This window comes from Eptatretus burgeri, chromosome 15, assembly GCF_056783735.1.
Source record: "Eptatretus burgeri isolate ZD-2024b chromosome 15, Ebu_testis_v1, whole genome shotgun sequence".
Classification (NCBI taxonomy): domain Eukaryota; kingdom Metazoa; phylum Chordata; class Myxini; order Myxiniformes; family Myxinidae; genus Eptatretus; species Eptatretus burgeri.
Genome location: NC_140975.1, coordinates 30,227,093 through 30,246,305, shown reverse-complemented (window position 1 = coordinate 30,246,305; position 19,213 = coordinate 30,227,093). Strand labels below are relative to the sequence as shown.

At 43.0% G+C, this 19,213-nt stretch overlaps 2 protein-coding genes across 2 annotated transcripts in view; one reads left to right on the top strand and one right to left on the bottom strand.

The window, feature by feature from the left end:
- Positions 1–2,240, top strand: part of LOC147011827 (uncharacterized) — a 226,649-nt gene extending 224,409 nt beyond the window's left edge. The window contains exon 5 of the mRNA XM_085857168.1: positions 51–2,240. Within this exon, the coding sequence (XP_085713294.1) occupies positions 51–893 (843 nt within the window). The 3' untranslated portion in view covers positions 894–2,240. The remainder of the gene's footprint in view (positions 1–50) is intronic.
- A 6-nt stretch (positions 2,241–2,246) lies between these two features.
- The window catches only part of ELAC2 (elaC ribonuclease Z 2), a 103,735-nt gene continuing 86,768 nt past the window's right edge, over positions 2,247–19,213 (bottom strand). The window contains exons 19-22 of the mRNA XM_085857167.1: positions 17,506–17,590; positions 7,273–7,393; positions 3,283–3,506; positions 2,247–3,147 (exon numbers count right to left, since the gene is read on the bottom strand). Of these exons, the coding sequence (XP_085713293.1) occupies positions 2,860–3,147; positions 3,283–3,506; positions 7,273–7,393; positions 17,506–17,590 (718 nt within the window). The 3' untranslated portion in view covers positions 2,247–2,859. The remainder of the gene's footprint in view (positions 3,148–3,282; positions 3,507–7,272; positions 7,394–17,505; positions 17,591–19,213) is intronic.

The window sequence follows — 19,213 nt, the reverse complement described above, 5'->3', positions numbered from 1 at the left end:
AACTTGGGAAATGTCAATCTTAAAAATGCATGTTAACATTTCATACACAGAATGTCCATTACCCTGGGGAGATATTCAACTCGACACCAACGCTGAGCCGCAATGAGAGGCGTTGTGCTTCCCAAAGGCAGGCCCCAACTGAGGATTCTATGGGATATTACAAAAAGGTCTCACATCGTTCCACCCGGCCACTACCTCCTCCACCACCGTTAAAGCAGGAGCTACAGCAACAAAACAAGTTAAGCCGAGGTGCACGGCGAAGCAGTTGCACGAGTGGTAGTGGGCGGCCACATCTCGACCGGATGAAGCAACAGCTCGACAACTATGGCTCAACAACAGCACTTGACCACAAACGAGAATCGAGTGGGCGATCAAGTCACAGACCTCCTTCGCGTCATAGTGACCAGCAAACCGGCGAATCATCTGAGGATTATGACGCAGGTGCCACAGGCCAAATGACAACCTCTCCACACCACACCTATTACTTCCACCATTCACTGGAGGATGAGAGTGAGGGTGGTAGAGGGTTTACACCATTTGAATCTGCGCGTCGGCATACGACACACCGTAGCTACAGTGCAACACAGCGTGCACGCGTTCCTTCTGGAATATGGACACCAGATCGTCTCGACACTCACTCGATCCGTCGAACCGGTCACGAAGGTTCGGGATCGACACCAACATTAGCTAGAGGAGTTCGGCTGAACCGCATGCAGAGTGTAATAGAAGGCAGCAGCAAACGTGATGCATTTCAGACATGGACACTGGCTAGCTCAAGCAAGCGCGATGCCTTCGCCGGTCGTCAAAATCTGACACTGGAGCAATTGAATGAGCAGCCACAACCACAGGTAACCTACACGTTGGGCCGCAGTCGCAATGAGGTCACAGTTTGATGACTGGCTTGAATACACCACCCTATGAAACCCCCACTCCTTCCCTTTCTGACTTTCCTCTCCAAAGTTCCTTCCCAGCACTCTTTGGTCCTCTACCCTCCATTCTCTTCCACCCTCCCTTTAACGAACACTCCAACCAGATCCACACCTCCAGAGAGAAGCTGGAAGGGTTCTACATGGAGACTGGAAAGTTGACCCAGAAATGCCTGGTATAGCAGTCACGCCGAAGCGGAAGCTGCCAGGAAGGCGAGGCAGCTGCCTTAGAAAGCCGGCTGGGAATATACGGTGATGCCTAGTCATTGCTTTCCACTCTGCCATAACAGTTGTGGACTTGAGCCACACCAGGCCATGGAGCCTCTTGAACCCGGAAAGCTCGCTGCCCCTAGCATCACCAATACCGTTACGACCTCGATGTCTTTGGGCAGCCTATAGTATAACCCCATATATTTCCAGTATTTTTAACTCCAGTGCATTACTACAAATAAAGTAAAACATTAATGGAGCCAGTTATCAATTTGTATTATGGGTGTGCCTTCTATGGCAGCACCTTGTGTTGTAGAGGCTACTTGGGAATAAAACTTTCAGCAAAAGATCAGTTGTAGTTAGACTTCAAAACCGCCAGGTGGATACGAAAGAAAATGGGAATGGGAGTTCAGTAGCAGGAAGAGGAAGCGTGTTCTCAAGATGTAGAAAATAGCAATTTGGCAAAGTCCACTTTTCTCAATCATCATTGGCAAAGATGAACCTCAAAACAAAACAAAACCAGCCAAACAATCAATTTTAAAAGTGAAAACAAAAAAAAAACACGAAAGCCATTTCTCATGGTACAAGAGCCGAGTGGCCACGACTGACTGTCGAGGCTTGGTTTGCACTAGCTGAAAACAGCCCTCAGAGCTAAAGTCGACCAAAGCACATGCGTTATATCGAGTGCAGGCTCCTTCCGGGTGAGAGAGACCAGTCATCCTGGCAAGCACAATGCCATGCAGTAGTCCAGCTGGCATGAGTAACTCCCGACTTTTGCTTTTCGAACGGCAGCCCTGTAGCTTTTTGTAAACCATGTGCTGTACTCGCTATTTTATATACGAATGTATTTCTTACATTTTTTGGAACTTGTTTTCATTTTGTATAGAGCTTTGGGTGTGTCGTTTCATTCGAAATACACAGTAGATTCATATCAATGTATCCAATTGCAAAAAAATAAAATGCAGCGTTCATACAATAAAGCTCTGTACCAATAATTCTGGCCTCCAGTTTAAATCTAATCATTCAATTTTTGGGGTTTCTTAAACACGATTCATAAACATTGATGTGAAGGATCTAAACACACCAGAAAAGAAAAAAGAAAAACGGAAATCAGTTTTAGAAAATAAGGTATAATTTATACGGAAAAATCATTAAAACACAAATGACATTCATACAGGGAATTCGATACTGCACCGAGAGCAATGATAAATCACCGGTTTGACGAAAGACCAAAGCGACCGGCGGCTGAACGGAGAACCAAACATTACAAGTGAAGAGACGGTAATCACAGCGCAGGAGGGGGGTCGTTTGGACATCCCAGTGCTCGATCAGAATGAACTATGAATGGATTATCGATCAAGCAAATTGGTACTGTGAGAACAAATCATCAGTAACCATAAACAGTCTCAGGGAAACCAGGGTGCAAATAGCAGCATGTGGCATATTCCCCTAAAAAAAGTTTCCTGATTATTCGATAAAGTTTGTCTTAGTTACGAAAAAAGGTACATTTCAACCATGAAATAATAATAGTGATGAAAATGAAAAAGATTTTGCCCATTTCTTGCAAGCAGGTGACGGAAACGTTTTCGGCATACTGTTATAGAGATAGTCTATTTCCTTTGATAACTTCAAAAGAAGCAGCTTTTCAACATCTCGACATAAAATAAAGACAAAGGCGACATTAGTCAGGGTAAAACGACTCGGAGCCTCATCCGGATGGTATCTATTCTCGCGCCTTCTTCAATACGATGTGGCTCTCAGAGTGATTGCCCGCTCTTTTTCTAACCTCTTCCTCTGGAGCTTTGTCATCGCTTGTGGTCAAGATTCGAAGGTTAGAGTGAGTCGTCCTCGATTCTACATCCTCAAGCGTCATCCTCAAGGCCCTCATCTGCTGGTGCTGCTGCATCTCTCGCTTATCCCTTCGCTCTTCCAGGTGCACCAGGTGCTCAGCGAATAGAATCTTCAGTGGGGGGATGAGTCGCGGCAAGGCAGGCAAGTCGTTTAACCCAACCTACAAAGAAACGGTCGTATCATTATTAAATATCCATGGAACCAGCTCCATTGTTACAGGTTTAACTTTACAATTTGGTTTGTAAAAATGAAGTAAGCAAGACGGAGGAATACAAGAAAACATCTGCCGACTCACATGCATGTGATCAAAAGCAATGCCAATGTTCTTTCCAAACTCGGGCCCAAAAAGAGGAACGCGTGCATATCGTTGACTGAAATGGGTGAGCAGTGTAAAGCCAGCAGCCATGTTACGTCCGACCGCCACTGCTTGAGTTGTGGTGCTGTGCAGCCGAGCGCGGGCCTCATCTTCCAGGCCATCTTCAAATGTCGCCTCATGGATCAACAACGTGGCATTCTCACCTGAAACGCATATACATCGATAATCCATCAATCTGTCTAATTAAAAAGCACCACGGCTCCAAATTTAAACGCCGTTAGTACAAAATTGATTATCGGGTCTCTTCTTCTTCCTTTTTGGCAAATGTCTCATTACAGTAAGGTTTGGATGAACTCTCACCAATTCAAATGAGGTCTTCCATGGACCACTCTCACAGATTCAAATGGAACCAGTTCAAATTATTTTCCCCAAATGGTGATTTTGATTTTAAATGTTGAACATTCCATTTATCCAGTTGTGCTGAACACTATCATTTGGCTGAAAAGAAATTTTAAAAACTGCCTCAATTCGCTTTTGCTACTTTATTGTGCATTGGGCTGTGCTTTCTGAGCAGGAGTCATGATCTTCTTTTTATGTACAGGCAGCAGCTCATAAAGGTTGACGGAGCGACCACACAGCAGTAGGAAGTATAACCACATGGGGACGGGCAAATGAAGAAGGAATCGACGGAGGCACAACTCTCGGATGCAAAAACAAATAAAATAATTTGTCTGGAAGTGCTGCCTGTGAAGGAAGGTGGTTGGTGGAAGGGGTGGGGGGTTGAAGAAATTGTTGCCTTTCTGAGGACGTTTCGACATCGGCGTGTTGTGCTTGCCATGACAATGCAACTTGTTGTTCTTGCAAAGCCAAATAAGTCATCCCCACACCCCCACAAAGCCAACTGGAAATATCAACAAAAGGCCCACGACCAGTATCTTTGTAGCAAGATATCAACGATATATAGTTGTCTTTCAAAGGATATCTGGTAAATTAAATTACTCACAAGTATTTCATGAGCTTCAGATAGCATGTAAACCATCAAAAAGAAAATGGAATAGAAGGAAAACAAGAATTGTTCTCTTAGACATCACCAGCATTTGCTAGCGTGTATGAGCTGATTCTTCACTTCATCGTCATCCACAGATATTTGTAGGTCACTTCACTCCGAGGGATCAGAAGAATTCCTTTCGCAAAATCAATTTATTTTGCGGTATCTCAGGAGTAACTTCGAAGACGAGGTGAACACGAGCAGTGAAAGTTCAGACAAAACCGCGCCTCCGTATGGATTCGGAGCTTTGTTCAAAAAAGCTTTTCAATCGTAGGTAAACTACGAGTCGATCAAGCTCCATTTAGGTCAAAGCATGCAGTGATTGGAAATCGCTTCCAGAAATGGATTCTCTTCTCGTACAAGTCACCGGGTCAGCGCGACCTCGGCAATTTATGTGACAGGCAATGTGTGAGCAGGCTGGACCGATATAAACGACACGTGATAGATGCGTATTTTGCATGTTCTCAAAAGTAATTAAAGCTACAGAGATTGTCATTAACAACTTAAGGAAGGCAACAATTGCTAGTTACCGATAAATCAAATTTTTTTTAAAATCGGTGTTATTTCACGACCAACCGCTCTCTTCCACTTTGCTGCTGATTTCGAAAGCAGTACATGTAATGGCTCTGGGTAGTACAATTTGACTGGGACGCAGCTGTGCCTTTGATGCAGTGCCCTCCCTGTACGCCAGAGCAGGATTTTGTAATTTGTTCTGGGTGCTGGTGAAAGCTCGCCTACTCTTCACACAGGACACGATGGGATCATTAACATTCACCAACTAATGCTGGCAAATGGGACAACCAGTTTAACGTCCATCCGAGGGACGGCGCACACATTGATGAATCTACCCACCCGGGAAACACCAAGACGACAGTTTACAGCTGGGTCAACATTTGAACCCAGGTTATACAGCTCACAGGCGAGTGGAGACTTCTATCCAGGCTATCCTGCCGGCCTTTCAACTTTGCTGACGACACACTGTGTCCTACTTTCCCTCCACGAAACACAACAATGCAGATTCTCATAAAATGGAACAGAATTTATGAGATTGCTTCGTTTGTGATGTGAACTTTTTAAACTAATAAAAAAAGGCAATATCCAGAATGACAAAAATGATACTTGCATCACCTTGCAAGGTAGTCTCCAGCTTTGATAACACACTTGTGCCATGTGAATGCAAGCTTGTGTAAGCCTTAAATTTTCAAATTCAGCAGGGTGTGTATGCAGACAATGCAAGACATCATCATCCTCAATAGCCTCGCTCATTAATAACTTCTTGCCACCAAGGTGCTCTTCAATATGGATGGCCTGGACAGGCAATCACCAGCATACTGTGCAGTCAATATCCGTAAATTTCCACAGGTTTAATGTTTTCCTCGACCAGAAATTTTAAAATCAATTGCCATTCCACCCTCTGTTGTCTCTCTTGCTACAATCTTGATTTTCAGCGCATGTAATAAGTAGGAAACGCCGAATGGTGCAATCACGTTGGGAACAACCAGCCAAGGACACATTTCCTCAAAACGATTAATTTAGAGACACCTCCAACTTTTATAAACAAAACTATCGGTCGAACCTGAATTACCCGAATACAAGTAATCAAACATGTTGAAGGCGACATTCAACTTCACATAGATTTCCCTTTACACAGAGAAACGAACTGAATCACAGTCTCTCCTGCGAGTCCAATTCATGGATAAAGTGTGAGTTTTGTTGAGAAAAGGTGTTTTTGCCCATTCAAACTTACAAGGCACATTATTAAGGTTGTATGTCGGGGTGGCAGGCTGCTTTTACAATCAAACTGCTTTATGTAAACTATTCGAGTTATACTCAATTAACAAATGGTTTACACCCCTTCTTCCAGGGATATAGATCCCAACATCCGAGAGGATGGTGCAGGGGTAAAGCACCCACCATTCGGATGTCCAGCATGGGTTCAATTCCTGACCTGCCTACGAACTCTCAGAAGGCCCTTCATCGACAGGGAGTTGCATCATAAAAATGCACCATCCCTCGGATGGGTGTTAAGCCGGGTGTCCCGTCTGCCAGCACTAGCTATTGGAAGTTAAATATCTCACGGTGTCTTTCGTGAAGAGTAGGGGAGTCATCGCCAGCACCCTGACCAAGCCATTGCTTTTTTTGTGATACCAAAGACAGCAGAGTGCATTTTGAAAAGAGTAGGCCATTGTGCACAGGGACCCTAAATTGCTCGAATGATTAGGCCGACAGAGAAGAATGGCATCTCTGGGTGGCAATGACAACATAAAAAGGCATGACAGTGAAACACCAAAGTGACACAACATCCGAAGGCCTCAACGAGTTGGCCAAACGGTCCCCCGGCACAAGTTAAGGCCAGCCTTTGTCCTGCTGCGTACTGAAATGAGTCAGTGTACAGAAGTGTAATTATTACTGCTTACTTTCAGATTCAGATGAAGGGACACACACACACACACACACACACACACACACACACACACACACACACACACACACACACACACACACACACACACACACACACACACACACACACACACACCAGAGGGCAGCAGGGAAAGGACCGACATTCTCGTTAGATTTAACCCATCTTGGCACAACAGGGAGGTATACTGCATTTGACACCTCATTTGCACACCATTAGGGCCTGTCATAACAACTACCGCTTCTGGAACTAACCCTGCCGTGGCATAACAGATCATTTAAATATTAGCCACGTGGAATTGATGACAGTCACTACGTGTGCAAACCAACCCATTACAACAGTGAAACTTTCATGGTGCAAGGACGAAGAAAAGTAAATAAAATTTTGCATCATTTCACACAACCTAACTTTTTCCATTTTGCCCAATTCACTGCTGGACCGCTCTCTTTCATACCCTGCAGTTGTCAGACGGCAGTACAAGCACATGTGTTACACTCACCGCATTTGACCAGTCTATCACAAGGCATGGTGTCACCAGAGTAAACGACCTTCCAGCCTGAAGCGTGCTCCAGCACACAGCCGTAGGCCTGCTTGCAGTGGTAGACCGTACATGTCATAAACTGCCAGAGATAAAAAGGCGGAGATAACCAATTATGCCGGAAGAGAAATCACAAAACTTCAACCAAAAAGGGCTTTGCAATCACACAGACGATAAAAAAAAAAATTGCTGCAGATTGCGGCTGTCGGCTCTTTTGTCCTCAGTCATGAGCAAAGTTGAAAACAAGTGTGATAAGGAAAGTCAGAGCAGAATTTGCATATCATATGAGGAAGCAAAGATACGACATGTTCTCAGGGTAGCAGTCGGGGTTCGAATCCCGACCCAGCTCTAAATTGTCATCCCCGTGTTTCATAGGCAGGATGATTCATCAACGTGTGTGCCGTCCCTCGGATGGACGTTAAACTGGGCGGCCCGTCTTCCAGCATTCGTCGAGCTAACGCCGGCACGTTGAATAAATTACAAATTCCTGCTCGAACCTACAGGGGGCACTGCATCAGTGGCACTGCTGCACACTCAGTAAATTATGCTGCACCACAGCGTTGTGCTGCATTCGAAAGAAGAAGAAAAAGTCATGCACACAAAAGGCTAACACGATCTCCAATGCCAGTCTGATCGATAGGACATCCGACACAGTGTGCAGTACAGCGAAGTAAAGCGGTTGAGGGAACGAAAAATTGCGTTCGATTTGATGAAAGTTCTCACAGAGTTAACAATAGGGAAATACAGTGGGGGCAAAATTAGGTAAACAAAATGAAGATAGAAAATCGAACGGGGGGGTGGCCTGTGGGGGGGGGGTTGGGGTTTGGTTGTGGGGGAAGATGCAAAGCACCCGAACATCAAAAAATAATGATGATAAATTGCTTTGTTGAAAGATGGCAGAGGTGATTGGTGTGGGAGGTGAGGTTACACAATACCATCCCTGTACGTCAACAAATTATCTTCGAGAGATCATAAAATAAGGATAAATTTACCACGAAGGAAAAATTACTCATCATGAAGTGGGATTGTTTACTGCAAGCATGACAAATGCAAACCTCAGGATTTTCCCTCAAATTAACTGCAGTCAGAGAGGGGAAAAAAAGCTTTTAATTAATTCAGTGGAAAGGCAACAGCTACACAACTCAACAACAATCCCATGCTTGGAGCTTGATATTCCAAAATAACAATAACTACTGGTTTTAAATTCCAAATTTCACAATTGATCTTTTTCATACATTTCAATGGGACGTCATCTGCATATTACGTACGCAATGGCAGAGTTTTGTTCCGCTCAAACACCACCACAATAAATGAGCCTATGTGCACCAATGCCAAATGGATATCGAAACAATGCTATACAGCAGCAACAACAACAACACTTTGATAACAATTATAACGAAAGTCCAATTTGAAACAAATGAAAAAAATATATATATATTAAAAAAAATAATTTGGTGCAAAGAAAGCAATCAACATCTCGCTTACAAATGCAACCGTCATTGCGACGCCAAAGAGTTATGGATTCTGTTTTGGCTCGCAGGCCCTGTGGGATTGACGTCCAGCTCAGATTCATTCATATTAATGTCTATGATGAACACATTATTCAGGCAAGCCGTGCACACAGAAAGCACACATTAAATCAGACACGTGCTGACAGCTCCGCGTGATCAGTCGCAAGCTGCCAAAGCCGGGCGACGCTTTAAATGGAGAGAAATGTCCTCCAACACCACCCGAGCTGAACCCCTCGGGGCTGCAACACCCTCTGAGGTGGACGGGCAGTGGGCTGGCCTCGTCAAAATCGACTTACGGTGGGTAATCATAATGGTCAGTGTGCCGAGTCTGCCCAACGGGTATGACTACAGGTTCAAATGTCACTGCACCGTACCCTTGTGCGGGGGGGGGGGGGGTCTAGCTTCTGCTCAAGTGACGATGTTGGTAAAACACATTTCAAGTAAAAAGGCTACGATGAAGAAGACTCAAAAGATAAAAATTTACAAATAAAGTCTGGACAGCCAGCGGTGATAAGACTGAAACATGAAGGCACCACAAACATCAACTACGAGTCGGTCAGGTTGGGTTGCAGTTCTTGAGCTTGGGCAGCAAAACTCGTTTGTGGTGCCTTCATTTTACATATATACACCGGATATTTAATCGATTGCAACTACAACCAGATTTTTTTTTTTTAATGTGCACATGAGGAGAACATGAACCCCCTCCCACAACAAAAAAGAAAAAAAAAATCGCACCCACATCCAAAAGAAGCGGTTCAGTTTGGCATTTTTAATATGAAACAGGCAAAGCCTAAAAACGAACGAAACGTATTAGAATTACCCTTTAAAACCCCATATAATTACCCTTTAAAACCCTATGGAATTACCCTTCAGACCCCTGAAGAACCCATTATCATTACGCTTCAGAATTACTGGCAGTCCCGTCGGTCCATTGGACCAAATTTTCATTGTTCTTCAAGGCCTTGTAGCATACCCGCCTGCTGTACGTATGCATTGGTTTGCCTTCCACCAAACCCAGATGCGCTTGGTCCATGGCGGAGATTATACGCTCGTTATTATTCTTGCCAAATGATACTATTATTATTGTTGGTATTATTGTTATTAATTAATATATGGTTTGTTACAATGTTATCATTATATTTATTTTGTAAATAGAATACCATGCCGTGGAAGGACCTATTAAGCTGCCCCATACACCATAACACGGCATGCATTTAAAACATGGGAATTCTTTGTAGTTACTTAGCCTAATCAACTCAGAAGATCATGACGATCATGATGATGCATCACATTGCACATCAGAAAGCTCCAGTAGAACTCCATAAAAAGCATACCCCCCCCCACCCCTCCCCCACTCTCACACTCACATACCCTTCTGTATTTATGGTGGAAACACCGTGGTGTTAGAATATTTTTCTTCTTAACCTTTGACGGATAGACGGACGGATGGAAATAGTCAAATATTGAAATGGCTTCACCACTTAAAACAAGACAAGTGATTGGAATAATCATGAACAATTCCACGATTTTGGATTAATTTATCCCTTATTTTCGATGCATCCTCCTTGTTTAAAATAAATAAATAGCATTTCGAATTTTCTAATAAACACCCAATTGATGGCTCATTCATGTCTTGAACATGCAGAACGTGCATTTTAATCAAAACTCTCAAATATTATGTTCAACCGTCGTGGCCACAACGTAACATCAGCGGAATGAAGATCGTGGGAGTGGTACACCAAGGGGCAGCCAAATACCAAACACACAGCAGCTGGTGAGAACAAAACTCACTGTCTACAAACTCTAACCTGAGTGGCATTCAATTAATAAGCAAACAGGAGAAAACGTTGGGAAGATAATGAATGGCCCAAGGGAGAGTAACAGAAGGAGAAATATGAATCTATCAGAGTATGTGCACGGAAATTACTCCTTTTACCACGTATGTAGAAATTGACAAATGGGGACAAGCAAATTGGCTGAATTGTGCAAGGAGTAATGCAGGAAATTTGGAAGAGACTTCAACAATCCTACATAGATAAACCAAACGGAAGACCAATACTGAAATGGAGTCAACAGAAGGTCCCTGAAGAAGTAAAGAGCAAAGATGGAGTCATCAGGAGGAACCTGTATCGGATTCGGGTTTCAGCTGCGACTCCTCTTCCCTCAAACTGAGAGATATGTTGAGATCACATGCGATGCTGTGATACCAACACTACATTCTACTTGCCATTAGACAGACATTATCTGGGAGGGGAATCAAATATAAGAGTTTAGTATTAGTCGATGGCAGTAGCCCCAAAGGCCTATGCTTAAATAGAAAATAAAATTCACCATTGCACCATGGGACATTGAGCGTCGATGCTGGTATGGCAAATATAACCAAAACCCCACTCCGAACCGCCATTGGAATTTGATATAGATGGTGAAGGCTTTGAGCCACCGAGTTCACTCCGACTCATGCTGGAGACGATGTTCAGGTTTCAGAGAGAAATAGCCACATTATGATGATAGTACCCCACCGTGACTTACAAACTTTTACACTCACGATATCATGATCATGGATTACATTTCATTTCTAATACCTGAAAGAAGACATTTGTTCGGTGCTGATCACATCAAAAGTTACGTTGTATCTTAAATAAAAATTAGAAACAGTACCTGCTGTTGTGTTTTTTGTATTTGTAAGCACTTTTAATGAAACTAATCATGTGCATTCGTGTTCACAAGATTTTAAAATTTTCCCTTATGAATCACGAACCACAAGGAGCCCCCCCCCCCACTTTTTCCAAATTAAACAATGCCCTGACATTCGTGGCATTTTTCAGGAACGTTTCCCCTCACGAATGTTGGGGTCTTACTGTATATTTTTTGGCCCCTTTTCTCAATGGTGAAGAATCATATAAAAATAAAAATAAATTCTCGTATCTGGATCTAGATTCAGATATTCACAAAAATTGAAACAATTTGTTCTTGTCAAACACCCAATACGTATGTCCACCAAATTTCATTGGAATCCTTCAACAACTTTTTGAGATATCTTCCACATAAAAAAAAAGACAGATTTTGCATAGCACAATACTTGCGAAATCCATAAAACAAATTTGACCTTAAAAATAATTGGTGGTTGAATTAACCAAATATGCAAATCCTCTTCAAATTTCAAGTCAATCGGATGAAAATTGACAATTTTAGAAATTTGGCCTATGTTGTCCTTTTGACCGATGTTGGACTCAAAAATAAATGCATTGAATTCAATGACCAAATATGCAAATCCTCAACTATTTTCTTAAAAAAAAAATTGTATACATTGTCGAGGCTCTTTTGAGAGCTAACACACAAATGCAAAACAAGGGGGATAGGAGACAAGAGGGGGCGGAGAGGGAAGGACAACACAGTGCGGAAGAGAAACATTAGATCTGTGGAAGGGAGAATGATGGGGCGGGGCACACGGGGTGTACAAGTAGGACGTCACAGGGACTTTCAGGAAGGAAGGGAATTTGAAGGAGGTGGGTTTGGGGTGGATTAGCAGGGGTAGAAAAGATCGTGGTTTTGGACGGAGGAAGATAAGAGGTGGTGGTGGAACAGCTGTTTTGAAGACCTGGAGGGAAGAATGGGATTGCAGAGAGTGTGGGAGTTTATTTCAAAGGAGGGAAAAAAGAGGAATGAAAGAGTGAAGGTGAGCAGTGATTCGTGATTTTTATCATTTTACCAGAAAGAGGTTTCTGGCGGACCTTGAGCTCGCTGCGGAAATATGAAGGGGGGGGGGGTGATATCGCAGACAGAGCAGGGTGGGGCGAGACCAGAGAGGAGACGGTAAAAGACAGAAAGATCATCGACCTTCCTGCGGTGAGAGAGTGAGAGGCCCAAAGACAGCCTCAGCGCAGGAGATACCAATGATCCTAAATGCCTTGGTTTCCACAGCGTGAAGCCAAGAAAGGTGAGGGGCGGAAGCACCAGCTTAGAGTAGAGAGCAGGACTCCATCAGGCTGCAGACGAAAGCTTTGCATGTGGTCAGGAGCTCAGGTGGACCGAGGAAGGACTTTGCACGATGGAGGATGTGCGACTGGCTTTGGAGGCCAGGTTGGAAATGTGGCTTTCCCAGGAAAGACCCAGAATCTTGAATGAAAGGACTTCTTCCAGAGGATTGTTGAGAAAGTAGATGGGGGGGGGGTTCCAAACGGTCCTTTCAGAGAGACATTGTGAGAGCGTCAGATTTGTCAGGATTGAAAGACATGTTCCACGTGTTGGACCAGTTTGTGATTTGAACCAGATCTACAGAGTGATGAAGCTGCTGCTTGCCGGTCTGAGGTATGACAGGTGATAGAGTCATCAGCAAAGACATAAAGAGGGTTTTCCAGAGAGTTGGAGAGATCATTGATGAAATCCAGAAAAAGAACAGGGCCCAGAACGCTGCCTTGAGGAACTCCAGCCTGGACAGGAAGGGGGGATGAAAGAATTCCATTAGGGCCACACGGTGACTGCGACAGGACAGGAAGTCTGCCAGCCATGAGAGGAGATGGCCTTGGATAATATAGGAAGAGAGTTTGGTGAGCAGGGCAGGGTGCCAGACCGTGTCAAAAGCACGCGATATGTATAAGGATATGGTTCTGATTTCATGTCTGGCATTGAGTACCTCCATCCATTGTTGGGAGAGCAGAAGCAGCATATCCAGGGTTGAGTGACCTGGTCTGAAACCAAATTGATGATTGAAAATCAAGCCATTGGAGAAGAGAAAGGATTTAATGTCTGAAGCGATGATGGATTCCATCACCTTACTGATGATTGGGAGAAGGCCGATTGGTCTGTCGTTGCAGGGATCTGCTTTTGCACCTTTTTTATGCAGTGGTAATGTTTGCTGATTTCCAAGCAGTTGGCAGATGACCTTGAGCAAATGAGGGTGAATAGAACACAGAGAGGGGGAGCAAGAGCAGAGGAGCAGGTTTTTAGGACACGTTGGCTGATGCCGACTGGACCGGTTGCAGAATCTGAGTCAACGTTTGATGGCAAACTCTCCAATTTTTCAGAATAAAAGGACAGAGTCCAGGGACAGCTGGGTACGACTAGGTAAGGTGGGTAGATAAAGCGATGGGATTCGGACACAAGATTTAGATGCAAACACTGAGTTTATGCATTCAACCTTTTCACGTGCGGTGTCAGCAGTGTGGCCATTTGAGGAAAGGGAGGCGATGGAGGGGGAACATACACCAGAAACAGATTTGATTAGATGCCACCAAGATTTGGAGGAGGAAGAGAGGTTTGAGAGTTCAGACTTGAAATGAGAATGATGTTGTTTTCTGGCTCTCCAGAGGGTAGATACACACTTGTTCCGAGTTTTATGGAAGGAACTGAGATTACCCTCAGTTGGATTTGTTTTCCATGAGGCAAAGGCAAGTTGTTTCAGGCCAACTGCCTCACCACAAGCTTCAGTAAACCAAGGGAGGGAGGAAGAGTAGGACAACTGAAGACGAGAGGGAGTGTGAGTGTGAGTGTGAGTGAGTGTGAGTGTGAGTGAGTGTGAGTGAGTGAGTGTGAGTGTGAGTGAGTGTGAGAGTGTGAGAGTGTGAGAGAGTGTGAGAGTGTGAGAGTGTGAGAGTGTGAGTGAGTGTGAGTGAGTGTGAGTGAGTGTGAGTGAGTGAGTGTGAGTGAGTGTGAGTGAGTGTGAGTGAGTGTGAGTGAGTGTGAGTGTGAGGAGTGTGAGTGTGAGTGTGATGAGAGTGTGAGTGTGAGTGTGAGTGTGAGTGTGAGTGTGAGTGTGAGAGTGTGAGAGAGAGAGAGAGTGTGAGTGTGAGTGTGAGTGTGAGTGTGAGTGTGAGTGTGAGTGTGAGTGTGAGTGTGAGTGTGAGTGTGAGTGTGAGAGTGAGAGAGAGAGTGAGAGTGAGAGTGAGAGTGAGAGTGAGAGTGAGAGTGAGAGTGAGAGTGAGAGTGAGAGTGAGAGAGAGAGAGAGAGAGAGAGAGAGAGAGAGAGAGAGAGAGAGAGAGAGAGAGAGAGAGAGAGAGAGAGAGAGAGAGAGAGAGAGCAAGTTTCTTTGAAAGAATTCCCAGGATGAGTTAATGTTTGAGAAAGTAGCGATGGGAGACCAGACTAGAAGTTTTATGGCTGCTTGGAGACCCTGCCAGTCAGCCTGACTGAAATGCCAGACTCGACGGTGCTGAGGTGGTTCTCTAATAACAGTCAGAGAGATGTCCACTTTGACAAGGACGTGGTCAGAAGAACCGATTGGAGAAGAGGAAGAACAACAGATCTTTTCAGGGAAATTTGTCAAAAACAGAACCAGAAGAGATGCAGTACCATTGGTTGAGATCCGGGTCAGGAAGTTGACCGATTGAGTCAGTCCCAATGAGTCGCAGAAGTTCAAGTCAACTGAATGAAAATTGACAATTTTAGAAATTTGGCCTGTTTTGTTGACCTTTGGGGTATGACTTTTTGGCCTATGTTGACCTCAAAATAATTGGTGGTTGAATTCAATGACCAAATATGCAAATTCTCTTCAAATTTCAAGTCAATCGGATGAAAATTGAGGATTTTAGAAATTTGATAATATTGTTGACCTTTTGACCTCAAAAACAATAGGTTTCTTGCTTCTTGCAAAAACTACCATGTGGTGAAGTTTCGTGAAGATCAGTCTGAAATTGTGACCTGTAGGCGATTGAGACAGACAGCCAGAAAGAGTAACGCACAAGACCAACCAATATACTTGAAAAATCTTCGATTTTCGCAAGTAACAGACAGACAGATAGATAGATAGGGGTGAAAACATAACCGCCTTCCACCTTCGACAGCGAGGTAATAAATTGTGCATAGAGTTTAAAGGAAAGTAGTTTTACTGATAAGATCGCCGTGGCAACATCCACTGCACAGAGTGATTCACAAATTAAAGTTGTGCGCTTTCACCAGTAAGAGGGTGAGCAAGCTGTGAAATTTAATTGACAGGAACGAATTCAACACCCTTTTTATATTTTTATAATTTAAGGTCATACTAACAGGTCGTCCTATCAGCTGTCTTCTTCCAAACAGACATCACAACACTGACGAATTTCATACACATCAATGAATTTGCAAAATTCAAAGTTATCAGCACTATTTTGCACATTTTGTTAAGCAAACGCAGAAGGGAAAGAAAGGAATTGGGGAAGAACGAGAGCAAGGGGAGGAGGTAGATACGAAGGGGTGGGGGGGGGGGGATGAACAACCTGGATACATGCTCAAACTGTCAATTTTGTCAGACTGGGAAGAAACTGTCAGAAGTGGAAGGGAAAACTGGGGAAGAGACAGAAATGGAAAAATAAAAAAAATAAAAAACCAAAGCGAAGTCAATGGCATGCCATTGCAAATTTTCACGCTTCCTACCGAAAACAAAGTTGAAAGATGGCAAAACATTCCACCAGAAATGACCAAATATCAAATTTTGAGTTGCATTTTTTTCATTTTGACCCCTATGACCCAAAGTCCCCACCCCATAGGGCATGAACCCAGGGTCAAATCCAACAATTTGCTCCACATTTCATGCATCCTCCAATGTTGATGGCACATACAAAGTTTCATTTAAAAAGGTTAAAATTGTGCCCGTAATTACATTTTTCAGTGTTTGACCTTTTGAGCCCACCCAAGGGGATAGAGCGAAATTACATTGATATCACAGCTTCTTGCCACGTGGTGATCATTATGACCAAGTTTGGTGAATTTATGAAAAACTGTTTAGGAGGAGATAATGTGACGGACAGACGGACAGACAGACAGTTGCAATCCCCCCCCCCCCCATTTCTTTCAAAAAGTGTGGGGATAAAAAAAAATGAAGAGCAGGTTGAGACAACAGGGGGAAACCTGATAACCTGGAAAGAAATAAGTGGACATGGGAAGGGTTCACAAAAAATATAATGGTTGTGTATGGGGGAAGACCTGAGATGGTTGTAAAAAGCTATCTCTGAACTCTGGAAGGAAGAAGGAGATCGCTTTAATTTCCTCTCAATATATTTCCCATTTTTCCCTCTATTCCTTCCCAAAAGCAATGCCATCTCAAGGAGAACGAATACACGACATCTTCCAATGTCTGGAAAACCTCCAGGAAGAGAGAACATAATTGGTTGAAATAATACCAACAGTGTCTACCAAATTGCATCCAAACAACATCTATATTTATCCACCTCTCTCCACACCTATGTTCACACCAACTTAAAAGGTGCAACACAGAACTGTTCCGTAATGGAGTGGAAAAATGACACATTAAGCGAAACGCCTGGTGGGGGTTCAAACTTGTATATTTATAAATTTCCAAACTGTCTGGCAAGTTCTGTGTCTTGTTATTTTCATTCCACTACATGTCTGCAGCAGCCAAATGTAGAATTCCAGAAACCAAAAACACTTTTCCTTCAGAAGTACCAATGATACCCGTATCTTACACCGTTTAAATTTGTACATTACTGTTACTAGGAATTCAAAGGTTGTAACAAATACCACCGAGCGAAAAATCTGCAAAATGTTTAGAGAAATTCACAGCGGAACAAGGTTATTTGCACAGATCACTATATTCTGGCAAGTTAAGAGTCAAACGTTTCAGATTTGAGATCAATTGTCATTTTCAGCTAAATCAAGTAAAAGAGCAGCAGAATATACAAAGAGGTGGAAACAAAGCTGGAAAATAACTTTTAAAGAGGCTCTTATAAATAAGCTGGACACAAAGAGTACCTTTGAAAGGCCCAGACTTTCCAGTAAGAGCTGTGATGCATGCTGGTGTTCGATGTGTCCCTGAAGTTTCCAATTTGGGATGCAGCTGGAGATGGAAGCAGTGACATGAACAGAAAAGGCCAAGCAGGGGAGGGCGTAGGGTTGTGGGGGAGGAAAGGAGAGAGAGAATTGACATAGATCAAGTTGAGGGCCTCTTGTGGAAATGCCAGCGTCGACCTTCTCCTGCTGTTGTAAACAGCCCAGATTATTCTTCCAAAGCATCAGCGTGAAGATCTTTCAGAAAACACTTTACCACCTCAAGGCTATTGCATCCCAAACACTTGTGGTATTTCAGTGATGATATGCAATTTGCGTTTTAAAAAAGAAATCAAAAACTAGAGCGAAGTTGATGGCACACCATTGCAAATCCCCACGCTTAACATCGAAAACAAAGTGAAAAGATGACAAAAAAAATTCCATTAGGAATGGCCCAATATTAAATTTTGAGTCCATTTTTTCCCCTGTTTTGCCCACTGAGACCCAAAGTCCCCACCCCCTGGGGCATGAACAGGGGGTCAAATCAAAAAAAAATTGTTACGTATTTCATGCGTACCCCAATGTTGACTGTAGTATATATATATATATATATATATATATATATATATATATATATGTATATATGTATATATATGTATATATGTATATATATATATATATATATATATATATATATATGTATATATGTATATATATATATATATATATATACATACACTCACACAGTACAAAGTTTCATTAAAAATGCTTTAAAATGTGCCCGCAATTGCATTTTTTGGAATTTGACTTTTCAAACCCGCTCCAGGGTGTGGGGCCAAAAATGATATTGCTCTTGCACCTTTGTGCCATGTGGTGATTATAACTATAAAGTTTGGTGAATTTCTGCACAATCGTTTAGGAGGAGATAGCGTGACGGATAGACAGACTGACCCAATGATAATATCGCTCCTTTTATTTTTTTTTTCAAAAACCGTGAGGATAATTACCGGAGAAATCGATGAAGCTTCTCCATTTCTCAAGGTACTCTCCTGCTGTGTGGGGACACTTGCCCCATCGATGTGGTTGCTATTCAATGCCACGTGCACAAAAATATTTGGGATGGGTACACAACCATTTCAGGGATTTTGAAACCTTTATAATTCATAAACTTGATTCCACCAAGATGTTCAAGTGGTCCAAAGATATGAAAGAACAAACACACAAGGTGACTCGTCTGGACCGTGTGGGTGATAATTTTGAACTTAACTTTGTTCGAGTGACAGGAGATGCTTGCAAATAACAATGTTCAAGATCACTCACCAACTTATGGCAATTTTGAACAAGCTGCACCATTTAAACCCAACTACTTGGAAGAAATGCAGCACAAAAATACACAAATAGTCTGCTGTGAATTCCATCTGCTTTGATGTGCTCCTTCACAAGGAATTTTCACCGCTGTTCCACAGCACACGTCATTATGTCGACCACAATTTTCGTATTACCTTGAATACTTTGACCGCCACTGGTATTTCTTCCTGTATAATTTAGGGTAGAGACTATTGCACAAAATTTCAGCAATTACCTTAATTTGACATATTCTATAACCAAAAACTTCCCGTCAACTTCAAATCACCGCCGACCTATACAAAACCTTTGTGCAAACTAAATAATCCCATCTCTTTCATGGGTTCTT